The 14,034-nt window shown below is 42.8% G+C and overlaps 1 protein-coding gene across 1 annotated transcript; it reads left to right on the top strand.

Annotated features, from left to right (window-relative positions):
• Positions 1 to 2,621: 2,621 nt before the first annotated feature.
• Positions 2,622 to 13,131, top strand: ankef1a (ankyrin repeat and EF-hand domain containing 1a; the record flags this gene model as incomplete). The annotated part of the gene is made up of 10 exons (XM_079572531.1): positions 2,622 to 2,816; positions 3,960 to 4,121; positions 5,130 to 5,329; positions 6,448 to 6,597; positions 7,779 to 7,902; positions 8,061 to 8,880; positions 10,577 to 10,803; positions 10,885 to 11,036; positions 12,616 to 12,762; positions 12,982 to 13,131. Exons 1-10 carry the CDS (start codon positions 2,627 to 2,629, stop codon positions 13,129 to 13,131), a joined length of 2,322 nt encoding a protein of 773 aa, XP_079428657.1. The 5' UTR covers positions 2,622 to 2,626.
• Positions 13,132 to 14,034: the final 903 nt, after the last annotated feature.

Genomic DNA, 14,034 nt, shown 5'->3' with positions numbered 1-14,034 from the left:
GCACTGCCACCTGCCGTCTATTCTCTCGCACTTCAGCTGCCCTTAATGAGATCTTCACATTCAGTAATGCTTTATGGTAGTTGGACTTTGGTCTCAGTGGAAATGATTGGCGTTTTTTTAAGGGCAAACAATGGCTGCAATTTCAATGTCAATCAAGCAAACAAAAGTCCTCTGTAGGAACTGGAAGATGCTCTGCTGGTCAAGGGGAAAGAAGGGGTAATTCTAGCTCAGCCACTTAAGAAGGAATAGAGTTACACGTGGAAGGATATCAAAGCTCTTTCGTTTGACAATTTTGGGCGTCCCTTTTTTATTTTTTAGCGTCATTAATGACAGCGAAACGAACTAAAAATGCTTAAAAATATATGATTTATTTTCCTGTAGCTGGCTACTCGTGTATCCTGTAAACTTGAAAGCAGCCCCGCCGCCTTTTCCCGGGATTTATCGCGCGTGCTGTTGCCATGGAGCTCCGTTTGTTTCCTTTTTCCCGGAGCCGCTAAACGTGCCTGACAGGCTTCGTACATGTGCTTTAAAAGACATGTTGTTGGTTTGCTGAACCTTCTTGAGGCGAGGTTGTTGTTTCTTTTCTCACGTGGATGTTTTATTCTGGGACTGAAAGGGCGCAGAAGTTCGGATAGTGACGCTGACCGCCGGTGCAGCAGCAACAGCAGGTGGGTGAAGGTGAAGATGGACTGACATATAAACACAGGCAGGGCGCGTTCTGTTTTGACCCGTGTTATTAACTAGCTGTAGCCAAGTTGTTTTAATAGGGCGAGCAGGGGCGGAATGACCATATGTCCGTTCTGGAAGAGCACAGAGGGGCCAGTGGCTCGAGGGCCACCGGTCCCGCCTCAACCGAGCTTTACCCAAGTCTAAAAGCTAAAAAGAAAAGCATCAAAATAGCGAGGAAAAGAGGATGAAAACATGAGAAAAACACGGACAATAAAACACAACAAAAAATGATAGAAAACATAATTAAAAATTCAACAAAAAAGTGACAAAAATTCAAACAAAGAGTGACAAAAAATCACCAAAAATGTGACAAAAATTCAACAAAAATGTGACAAAACTTAAACAAAAATGTGACAAAAATTCAACAAAAATGTGACAAAAATTCAACAAAAATGTGACAAAAATTCAACAAAAATGTGACAAAAATTCAACCAAAAAGTGACAAAAATTCAACCAAAAAGTGACAAAAATTCAACAAAAATGTAACAAAAATTCAACAAAAAAGTGACAAAAATTCAACCAAAAAGTGGCAAAAATTCAACATAAATGTAACAAAAATTCAACAAAAATGTAACAAAAATTCAACAAAAAAATTACAAAAATTCAACAAAAATGTAACAAAAATTCAACAAAAAAGTGACAAAAATTCAACCAAAGTGGCAAAAATTCAACAAAAATGTGACAAAAGTTCAACAAAAAATTTACAAAAATTCAACAAAAATGTAACAAAAATTCAACAAAAAAATTACAAAAATTCAACAAAAATGTGACAAAAATTCAACAAAAATGTAACAAAAATTCAACAAAAAAGTGGCAAAGATTCAACAAAAATGTGACAAAAATGTAACAAAAACTCAACAAAAAAATTACAAAAATTCAACAAAAATGTGACAAAAATGAAAAAGAAAAAAAAAACATACAAAAGGTGACACAACACAGCAACAGCGCAAGGAAAAAGGTCAGTTTTGTGGGTCTTAGCTTTCAAATGAGGTGTTACACAGGCCAAAAGAGGACAAAATGCATTTGGTTTAGGCGGGTGGCAAGAGGTTAAAATATGTATTTGTGGAAGTGTCACAATTACGCCAATTTGGGCCAGGCTGGTCAGAGTCCAGGGCTGTTTTTCAGTCCCAGTCCGCCCCTGAGTGCAAGCCCTGTCCTCGTTCTGTGTTCAGTTCTGTGTTTTGTTTTGTTTTGTCAGTCAAGGCACTATACTCGATTTTGTTCCAGTAGCCTAATGGAACAAAAAATAGTGTGTCCTCTTTTTATATATTGTAAACTCAAACTAAACATTTGTTGGGAAAAAAAAAATGTGTGCGTAAAGCATTTGTATCAGTTGTATGAACTTGCAGGCTAGTTTTCTTGCATTTCCATTGAAGTGACCATGAAAAGTGTTGCCTTGGCACATTCACGTATTTCTGAGTAATCTGTAAAAACTCTGATGGCGGCCATTTTAGGGATAGGTTTGCCTGAGTCCTCCTAGGAACGCCCCCACCTCCTGGAGACGCCTCCGAGCTTTCGTCACCAGTCGAGTAACCAACCACTGCTCCTCAGCAGAACCCCCTCCCCACTGATGCCACAGACAGCGTGTGGAGGGGGCGTGTCGGAAAGAGGTTCTTAAAGAGACAGAGGCCTATTTCAAGACATTCACTACAGCCATTTTGAGAGAGACATTTTATACAAGGCAGTTATTCTAATTTGCTGCATTTACAGACCAACAGAAGGTTTGTCATCATTGTAGTGTGATATAGACTGGTGCTATGGGACTGAAAAAAGCAGAATACCCCCTCTTTAACTAACAATGTAATTTACTGGCTTCCCTCTTCCATTGTTTGTAATAAAAAAAAAAATCAGGTACAGGGGCTTTAATATATGAATTCTTGTTTCTCCAGCGCTCACTATGACTTGCAGGGAGGCTAAAGGCCGCCTCGAGGTCTTACAAATCTATAAGCTGATTCAGTGCATCCATGAAGACGACAAGGAGCAGATTGAGAACCTGCTCAAGTACAGTGTGGACAACCTCATCAACCTGACAGAGCCCAAAGACGGCATCGGGGTGCTCCACGTGGCAGTGGCAGCAAACAACCAGGGTGATGGACTTTGCACGACATACTACATTACTCCATACATAATGGATTAGTTTAGGGGACTTAATCAGGAAACAATTGGAAGCAAGGTAAAAGAAATCTAAGAGTAAGCATAGAATTCTTTGTAGCACCTAGAGCAGTATGAAGTTGTTATGTCTAGTTATCCCATGGTCTGTGTGAATACTGGATTCTGATTGGCTGGTGCATTATTTTGGTATAACCGCACACGTAGTCCGGTAGTTAAATCACTGGGATATCACTCCGCTGTGGCGTCGCCATAGCAACGTATGACACAGCTGAATCAGATAAAGGCGTAATTAGTGACTGACAGGAACGTATGAGATGGATTTTGTCTGATTTCAACGTTTTGGGCCAAAACAAAGCGTTTGATAAATGTTTGTAGAGGAGAGTGAGCAGCTAGGTTAGCTACTGTTAATAACATATGAGCTTTACATTTCTATTGGAAACGGTTAAGGCTATTCATCATTTTCAGGCGTACATAAAATGATCCTGCATTGAAGCATATTTGTCTGGATTAGTAAAGTCAAACATAAAAGTTTCAGTTGGGGGGGCCCAGGTGTGAGCGACTCCACCGCAGCTGTTTCCATAAACAGTTGAGCTGGTTGAGCTAGCTAGCTTTAGCTTCAGGTTAAACAGCGTAAAAGGTAAATAACTCCTGCCCACGAGTGCCGCATATCGGTGTTTACTTCCAGGGAAAAGTGTTTCCGGGTTAGTCCTGTTGTGTTGTGATTCTGTGCTGATGTTGTGTCGTTGAGCCTGACTGAGATCCTCGTAATAGCTGCGGAGAATGACTCGCTCTGAGACCAGCCTTCAGTGACCGGCTAATAACCCACACAAAATAGTCCCGTAGTCTGGCATATTTAGTGAGTTTAGTCAATGAAAAACACATTTATTATAAATGTTACATTTGTGGGACCCTGGTATAAGCGGATTAAACAACGAGGAGCCGCGTTAGACGTTATAATGCAGGAGGAACAACACTGTGTCGGGCGTTAGAACCGTCTAATGCGGCTCCTCGTTGTTTAATCCTTACATAAAAAATAAAATAAAATAAAAAGTCTCATCCATGCTTTTCATCTTTGACATTTTGAGCACCATATATTAAACTCTGCTGTCTTGTTGCAGAGCTGGTGAGTTTCCTTCTTTCCCTCGGAGCAAATCCAGACGTTCAGAACAAAAAGGGTGTGACTCCGGTGATGATCGCGGCAGAGCTGGGGAATGACGGGATCGTAGCCCTGCTCGCCCAGCGCAACACAAACATGTCACTTCTGGACACGGAGGGAAAAGGTGAGGAATGGCATGAGCGAAAGATCCGAAGACCAACGTGCAATGCCCTGGTTATAATACTAGAAAAGTGCGCATCCTGGTCCAGTTGGGTCATTGGTTTAATTGGGTGAAATTTGTAGAAACCTTGTGGTAACCATTGAAATTAAAAAGAAGAAGAGTGTTAAATATCAGTATGTGTGTCAGGTGAGTTTGGTGGAACAAGCCAACGTATCCTGCATTGTTTATCATTTGCAGGTTAGTAACACAACCTCTCCTAACCCCAGCTTGACTCCTAACGTCTTTTTCTCTGTGAGGTCATCAGCAGAGGGTTGTTTTCTGTTACATGTCACAAGAGCGTCTCACCGAGTTGTCTCACAGCCCATAGAAATGCATACAGCCTTTACATATTGATGAGGTATCCCAGACAACTCCTACAGAGGGGCCCCATCCCCTGATTCAGCCCTCTAGCTATCTAATTGACATAATTACCTAAATTACTTTGTATCCGGAACAGCTATTACCAGAGGGGGAAGTGGAAAATAAGCTGAGGGGTCGATTTTGCCTCAAAGTTGTTGGTTAGACGTGTAAACTCCATTATTCTTCAGACATAATAACATCATATTTCTAGTTGTGTTCCTGAGTCATGCGTGTGCAGGGAGTAATTACAGATCAGGCCTGTGGTGATCCTGTTGGTGTAGAGCAGAACTAGTAACCTTAAACCAGTCCTTTATCTGAATGACTGTGGAGCCCGTGCCTGGCTTGGATTACAGAAGCCTTTGTCTGCGGGGCAAGTGCTTAATACTTTTACATGAACAAGATAAGCTCTGATAAAGTGCCAATGAAGCGTGATTACGATATTAAAAATGCACAGGCAGCAGCTGTGTGATTTGTGTCTCGTGTGAACAAGTCCCCGTAGAGCGAAATGATTGCTTACACTTATCCTTTACAGTTTTTCTTTATCTTCCAGGAATCATCAGGGTGAGATAAAACGCCCTTTGATCAGACGGTGTTTCTGCTTTCTGATTCCAGGTGTGCTGTTCTACTGCATTTACCCCACCAAGTCCCACACCCGCTGTCTGCAGGCGGCTTTGAAGCACCAGGCCGACGCCAACAATGTCTCGGCCCGGGGGATTCACGTGTTCCAGCTCATGTGCGAGCGCGCCCTGGAGTGCACCCCCAAGTGCCTGCTCATGCTGGAAAAGGGGGCCGACCCCAACGCGACTAACGAGGTCCAAAGTGAACGCTTGCGTATGAATTTAGTTTGGATTGCAGGGGCGGACTGGGACTGAAAAACAGCCCCGGACTCTGACCAGCCTGGCCCAAATTAGCGTAATTGTGACACTTCCACAAATACATATTTTAACCTTTTACCACCCGCCTTAACCGAGTGCATTTTCTCCAGGTCCACTTATTTTTGTATTTATTTTTGTATTTTTATCATCAGCAAAAAGAACTGGACAGGTGGTCGTAGAAACAGAAGCAAAATCATTAATATAAATAATAACGGTCCCAAAATTGAACCTTGTGGCACACCATACTCCACGGAATTCCTTTTAGATTCATGTTTTTTTAGTACTGGGCTTTACCCAAATCCAAAAGCTTCTCGACTGGAGATCAACAATGTAACGCCTCATTTGAAAGCTTAGACCTACAAAAGTGATGGAAACTTTTTGTCACATCGCCACATTTTTGTCATATTTTTGTTTTTTTCATTATTTTGTTGTGTCTTTCTCACATTTTTGTTGCTTTTCCAGCACATTTTTGTTTTGTTTTCATCCTCTTTTTGTCGCTATTTTGATGCTTTTCTTTTTAGCTTTTAGATTTGGGTAAGAAGAAGAAGAAGAAGAAACTTTATTTTTATAGCACCTCTCACAGATAAAATCACAAAGTGCTTCACAGAGAATCACAGAAAACATTACATCATTTACATAGGAACAATCACAATCACAGCCTTGTCAACTAAAAGCTTGTCTGAAAAGCAGCGTCTTCAGCTGCTTTTTGAAGGAATCAACAGAGTCAGCTATACGTAGCGACAAAGGAAGATCATTCCACAATTTAGGAGCCACAGCTTCAAAGGACAGATCACCTCTGGTTTTAAAGTGGGTTCTTGGGACAGTGAGAAGGTTCTGGCTCGAGGACCTAAGGGTGCGACCCGAGGAGTAAGGGCACAGCAGGTCAGATACATGTTTAGGGTAAAGCTCAGTTGAGGCGGGACCGGTGGCCCTAGAGCCAGTGGCCCCTCTGTGCTCTTCCAGAATGGATATATGGCCAGTCCGCCCCTGTTGGAGTGTGTGTAAGGTTGAAAAAAGAAGGTCATGTTTTGTGCCTGAATCTCCCTCTCCTTCAGAAAACTGGAGGGACGGCGTTGATGGAGGCGGCTAAGGCGGGATCCCTGCAGCTTGTTAAGTCCATCCTGAGGAGAGGAGGAAACCCCAACGCGATCGACAAAAAGCGGCACACCGCGGTTCATTACGCAGCCATGGGAGGCTTCTTTGAGGTGTCTAATCAACCATTACACTGATTACTTACACTGGCTAACTTCCAATCAGATGAAGAAGGGCTAACTGTGTTTTTACACAACCATGATGATTTCTGTTGACGTTTATGATGGTTTTTCTGTGTTTGGATGACGATTGTCTGATTCTAATAAATCACTGAAGTGCAGAACTGACAATACAACTGTCCACATACCGTAAATGCTCTAATATAGGCCGGGGCCTTTATTCACTCAAGGACATCTAGGACCAGGCCTTTATTGGAACCAGGCCACAATTAGAGACAGGCCTTTATTTCTATTTGAGCAAAACAGACGACCAGGAAAACGAAGAAAAATGAGATTTGTGTCCATTTGCACCTAAAATATCAGGTTCATTTATTAATTAACATTTCAAACCCTCTCCCAGCGGCTGGAACATTGACGCCTTTTATTTTGTCGGGACAACAGGAAGTGTTTCGTTGCTGTTAGCGGAGCTTTGACATCAGTGTCACTGCAGGTTTCTGTTTCGTTTTTACCGCGGACCGGATTATTTGTTGTTATCTTGTGTAAAAGGCGAGTTTAGACGGAGCGTTTGTGTTTGTGATCGATCATGAGACTGACCCGAGAGAAGACGAGACGCTCGCGCTGATGGGAGGAGTTATTTTGAGGCGTGGGACTGACCTGCACACGGAGCAGCTGGACGTGCTTTGAAGACGCGATGGAGACTTTATTAAAACCCTGGAGGGTCACACAACATTTACCCTGTTTCCAAATATTGTCACAGGAGGTTTGAAAAGTGGCTAAATCTGTGTCAAAGTTACGCTCGGATCAGCTCCTCCGCAGCGTCCCCCCCGGCCCGGGTTCCCGTTTGTTACTTCCTGCATGTGAGTTTTCATTTACACCAGTTTGAGACAAATTCCTAACGTGGGGAATATTTCTACCGCTATAGTTTCTAATAAAAGCCCGGCCTGTTTTAGAGACCGACTTTAATTTTCCACCGCCAGCCGCGAACCCGGCCTCTGTTAGAGACCTGGCCGCTAATGGAATACAGGCCAGTATTAGAGAATTTACAGTAACTCACTGTTATATTACTAGGACTAGGTTGCTTGAGATGACTTCTCGCTCTTGTCGTCGAATGTAAAAACAATCTCTACTGTGATGGAATGTTCCTGGACAACTCTACAATCCTTGTTGTGTTGCAGGTGATTATTGTACTGTCTGCATACAGAGCAGACATGGGGGTGGTCAGCCTGGAGGACTGCACTGCTCTTCACTTCGCAGCCGCCACTGGAGACGCCAACTGCTGCAAGTTTCTGGCACAAAGAGGTAGAATGAAGCAACTAAATGCCTATTGATGATTTTAATTGAGTATTTAGTATGTATAGTGATGGAACAAAAGAGCACAACTGACCCTTCATCGACTTCTTTACATCTGCCCTGTTTGTTCCCACATTAAATTGTACAATATTTCGTGTCGTGTCCAGGCTGTAACCCAAAGTTGAAAAACCTGGAGGGCGTGCTTCCGCGTCAGATCGCCAAAGACTTCGGTGCCAAAGCCGCAGCTAAAGAGCTACGAAAGGCTGAGAAACTGTTCGGAAAGGGCGTCAAATCCGCCGCAGCGGGTCTGCTCTCCGATCCCTGGGCCCTGAGCCTCCACGACTGGTCCAACATCTACGAGACAGAGCTACGCCACGCTTTCGGCACCCAGTCGGACGTCTTCCCCACGGACAAGTTCATCTCGCTGTTAGAGGAAGTCAAAGCGCCGGTCGAAATCGGACAGCTCCACGAAGTCATCGCCATGCACGACAAAGCCAAACTGGGATTCGTCAATTTAAACGATTTCATCAAGGGGGCAAAGTTCATAAAGAAGCCTTTCCTTTTGTCCACCTATGTGCCCAAGAAGAAAAAAGAAAAAGGCGGGAAAGGGGGTAAGAAAAAAGCCAAGTTTGTCCTGCCGATGCCCATCTGCACGATCACTCCCGAGCTCAAACCCAGAAGAACGGACGGGGGGCCGCCAGAATTCATGATCGAGACGTATCGCAACTGCTCGGACGTCAACCGGTTCGACAAGGACAACCCGCCCATTCACCCCATCGTGAACGACTCCGGGTGGTACTTGGAGAAGCCGGACAAGGTGTTCATAAATGTCAACTACTGTGTGAAGAGCGGAGACCTGGAGTCGCTGGACCTGGCCTTCGACCAGGGCGTGTCTGTGGATGTTCAGGACGAGTTCTACAAGACCCCGCTGATGATCGCCTGCCTCAACGGGAACTACGAGATGGTCCAGTATCTGCTCAGGCGAAAGTCAGTTCACATCAGACATCTTCATTTATGTTTTAGGCTTAGTATCGATAGCGGGTAGCACACAACATTAGCAGTTTTTGTATAAAGACTGTTAAAGGGGCTAGATGCAAGTTGGTTATTTTATACTCACTGCTGCCACCTCAGGTCTTAGGCGTAACTGCAGCTTCTATATTAAGCTTGTGCATGACGGCACTTCAGACTCAAATTAACACAGGCAGTTGTGGTGAACAGGTCTGGGCTCATTCTACACCATAGGACATTGCTGGAACATGTAGGGGGAAGAAAATACATCATTTTAACATTTTTAAACTCGGTATAGTCCCTTTAAGTTATTCCTAAAGTAAGTATACAGTTAAAGGAATAGGCCACCGTTTTTACATACGTTCTTACCTTAGCTTTGACAAGTTCTTTAGGACCTGTCTGATCTTCACCCGTGCCTTCAATCACGTAAACACAGCGCAGACGGCGTTAGCATTTAGCCTCTCCCTCTCTCCTCTATAGCTCCAAAACAGGTCAAGATAGAAGCTACCAAGCTCTTCCACGTTTTCCCTATTTAAATATGGTTACGTGAAGTGTTCCACTACAAAGTATAATTACACAAAATTAAACAATGTGGATTTTCTCAGCGGATAAAAGGGGGAACTATATTGTAAGGCGTAATAATACCAGGAGTAGTTTGTCATCCGCACAAAAGTAAAGTGAAGATTACTGCGCAGTAAAGTGAAGATTACTGCGCGGATTTCGAACTACTCCTGGTATTATTACGCCTTACAATATAGTTCCCCCTTTTATCCGCTTAGAAAATCCACATTGTTTAGTTTTGTGTAATTATACTTTGTAGTGTAACACTTCACGTAACCATATTTAAATAGGGAAAACGTGGAAGAGCTTGGTAGCTTCTATCTTGACCTGTTTTGGAGCTATAGAGGAGAGAGGGAGAGGCTAAATGCTAACGCCGTCTGCGCTGTGTTTACGTGACTGAAGGCACGGGGGAAGATCAGACAGGTCCTAAAGAACTCGTCAAAGCTAAGGTAAGAACAGATGTATGTAAAAATGGTGGCCTGTTCCTTTAAGGCAGTGCAAAGGTAGGTAAACAAAAATCTAGAATAAAATGTATATATTGGTTGGATCTTATTTCGAGTAAATTAACTTTTGTTTGTTTTTTATTTTGAGTGTGATGATATCTTTTTTTCCTCAATGTTAGTTTAAAAAACGTTCCTTATCTACAGATTTTACAAAATGTGTTTTTAAACTTAAAGGTGCACTATGCAACAAGAAAAAGCTGATATTGAAACGTATTTGACCTTTCAGTGACCCAGCGGATGCTTGGGTGGTTAGCATAACGGCTTTGCTTACCATCCCGAGGGCCGGTAAGATGCTCCAGGCCCATGGTGTCCATGGAAGCAAACATTCCATTCCAGAAATCCTAAAATGCTGAAATAAAATTGACTCTGAAGCCTCATAGGAGCCACTGGGATGGGAAGCGAAGGGGCCAAGCTAACCTCTCGTACAGCCGATGGGTCACGACAAGGTCAAATATGCACATCACCTTTTTTTTCCACATAAAAAGTATTTAATTTGCTTACTACTTTACTACTTTTTTAATGTGTCTAGTTTGCTTTTCACAGTGTGTTTACATCAGGACTGAAAAAGCTGCACGTCTTCTTTGGTAAAACTGTATTTTTTCCCCCGTCAGAGCGGATGTGAACGCAACTGACCAGTTCTTCTGGACACCGCTCCACCACGCGGCTCAAGCAGGACATGTGGACATTATAGAGCTGCTGCTGGACGCTGGAGCCACTGTGGACGCCCGGGCGCTGAGCGGAGGGACCCCGCTCATGAGGGCCATCCAGAGCTCCAGATCTGCCACTGTGGAGTACCTCATCAAAGCAGGGGCCAGCGTCACGGCGGAGAACAAGAAAGGTTAGCATCCGGTATGAGGTTTAGGAGAGTTGGAGCAGCATAGCAGACACTTTAATACTAAATAGTTTTTGTTTTTTATAGAGCAAGACTGCCTCGATGTTGCCAAAGCCTTTGCAGATATCAGGGTATTAGACTTGGTCAATGATAAGATGGAGACCCTTCCTAAACCCAAGGACGGCAAGAAACCCAAGGGGAAAGGGGCCAAACCTCAAAAGGCTAATGCTAAAGGAAAGGTAAAATAGAAATAAAAAATAAAGCTCATCTACTTTCTGTTGTGCTCTTTTCACTGCTGTACGTGCACACACAATAGTCCAGGTGTATTGTTTCCAGGAGACTTCGTGACAGACCGTACATCACACAGGATCTGACCTCTCACTGGCATTCATTTGAAACCGAAATTTGTCGAAGCTAATCTGCCCGTGTGGCTCGTGTGTCTGCCTCTCTGAACGTATGGGAAATCTGAGTTGGCAAAGGGATTAAAAAACCTTTTCTCGGTGCAGTGCCAAACACTTGCAAGCATTTTTTTTAATGAAAAAATACACATTCCGAGTATTTCCGAGTCCATGGCAGGGGTCAAAGTACAGTACAATATAATTTTGGAAAGGGATTGTATTTCAGGTGACACAAAAGTCTCACAGTGTTATTATTCATCATCACGTTCACTATCTTTGTACTTAATCCTATCAAATTGAGCTGTAGAAATCTTCATTCAGCCTGATATCGTGCAGCCCTTGGAGGAAATCAATGTCGAAGTGTAGATTTTTTGACAGACAGAAGATAAAAGTGAAGTCTTGATCCCTGACGGAGTTCACCGTAACAGGCAAAAGCAGGAGTGCAGAGAGAAAAAGAGCTGAAAGGGTTTACCTACAGGCAAGGAAAGTAAGAGACACTCACTAACTTATCACAACTTATACTTTTTTCATGCCACATGAGGACTTCTTAGCATTCAAAAGATATATTGTTTTTTTACATTGTTAAGTCCCACAGATATAAGTCTTCATCTTGTCTGCAAATCGATTTTCTATGTGGCTTTGACTAATGTCTCGTCTTTGCAGCGATTGTTAAAGGAACAGGCCACCGTTTTTACATACTGAGATATGTTCTTACCTTAGCTTTGACGAGTTCTTTAGGACCTGTCTGATCTTCCCCCGTGCCTTCAGTCACGTAAACACAGCGCAGACGGCGTTAGCATTTAGCCTCTCCCTCTCTCCTCTATAGCTCCAAAACAGGTCAAGATAGAAGCTACCAAGCTCTTCCACGTTTTCCCTATTTAAATATGGTTACGTGAAGTGTTCCACTACAAAGTATAATTACACAAAATTAAACAATGTGGATTTTCTAAGCGGATAAAAGGGGGGACTATATTGTAAGGCGTAATAATACCAGGAGTAGTTCGAAATCCGCGCACTAATCTTCACTTTACTGTGCGGATGCCAAACTACTCCTACTCCTACTACGCCTTACAATATAGTTCCCCCTTTTATCCGCTTAGAAAATCCACATTGTTTAATTTTGTGTAATTATACTTTGTAGTGGAACACTTCACGTAACCATATTTAAATAGGGAAAACGTGGAAGAGCTTGGTAGCTTCTATCTTGACCTGTTTTGGAGCTATAGAGGAGAGAGGGAGAGGCTAAATGCTAACGCCGTCTGCGCTGTGTTTACGTGACTGAAGGCACGGGGGAAGATCAGACAGGTCCTAAAGAACTCGTCAAAGCTAAGGTAAGAACATATCTCAGTGTGTAAAAACGGTGGCCTATTCCTTTAAGCTCATGATGAAATGTTTCCTAATTGGTCACTGTGTGCTGCAGATGGTTTCTTCAGGAGCTACTGGTGCGTCCTCGGCCACCGCTGAAACTGTCATTCCCCCTAAAGATCTGAACAGCACAGTGCAGGAGAACACACTGATCACCACCGGGAAGACCAACACCGTGGACATCACCTTTGTGCCAAAAACTGTAAGTTCATGAGTGTAGGACAAGTTTCATCCCTTGAATAATAAAGCACTTTCAGGTCTAATATGAGCCCTGGACTTTTAGTTCTTTAGACCCTGGGAACCCTTTCCAACCTCTGTTTTAATCAAATACTTTTCTTCTGGTGGTTGAAGCCAGTTTGAAGGCAGTTGTGCGTGTCTTCTCGAGCCCATGTACTGATCCGCTTCCCCGTGTCTTTGTCAGGTTTGGGGTGAGCCGCCCAGCACTGATCAGCTGCTGTCAAAGATCGACCAGAAAAAGCCGCTCTCGATGGAAATGGACTTCGAAGACTACCTGCCTTTCACCCAGTCCATAAAGAGGAGAACTGTGGGGCTGTCAAAAGCCACAGACTAGTAGCAGACAATTACAGCTCAAAAGGTTCACCAAATCTGAGGCATATAGTGGCGCTCAAAAGTCCTCCTACAGTTTCCCATGTTTGAGCTGTTGTTGAACTATTGTATATTGTGGTTTGTATCTAAAATCACAATGGACGCCTTCGTAAATGGATTTGGGTCCAGCCGAACTAAGGAGTGTTCAAACTTTGTTTCATGGAGAGCCACACATACTATACATCACGTTGAGATTAGGGTTTTCACCTATCAGCAGAGCAGTGTTAATTTCGTCGACTAAAATATTTAGTCTTAATTTTAGTCAAAGTGATATTTTTGACGACTAAAATTGGACTAAAACTAAATTAAAAGTTTCTCATGAGACTAAAACTGTGACTAAAATGTCCAGATATTTTAGTCGACTAAAATAAGACTAAATAAAAATGAAAAGGAGAGACTAAAATCATCCGAACTTCTATTCAGCGTCTGAAAGAGCCTCAGATCATGTAAATTCACTGCTAAAGGATCAGCTCTGAGCTTTGTTCATGTGGAGCAGCTCCATGAAGCAGAGGAACAACATTAAATATGATTATAATGAATATTATCCATGCAAAGTCGACTAAATTAGTCTTAAATTTAGTCGACTAAATCTACTTGCAATTTGAGTCGACTAAAACTAGACAAAAATTAAAGATATTTTTTTGACTAAAACTAGACTAAAATCGAATTCCATTTTAGACTAAAATTAAACTAAAATATGTCGTCAAAATTAACACTGCAGCAGAGACACGCTTTGGTTTTCAGCTCGGTTTTTTCACTAAATCAACTAATCTGGTGAAAAGTTTCCATTCTGCAACTGCACAGATTGAAAGGGGCTTGAATTTTCAGTGACCCTTTATTTTGTCATTATTTCCCCCACAGTGGCCGC

The sequence above is a fragment of the Gobius niger genome (assembly GCF_951799975.1).
Source record: "Gobius niger genome assembly, chromosome: 15".
NCBI classification, from domain to species: domain Eukaryota; kingdom Metazoa; phylum Chordata; class Actinopteri; order Gobiiformes; family Gobiidae; genus Gobius; species Gobius niger.
Note: the sequence above shows the minus strand (reverse complement) of the source record. Positions and strands in the feature narration are given on the sequence as shown.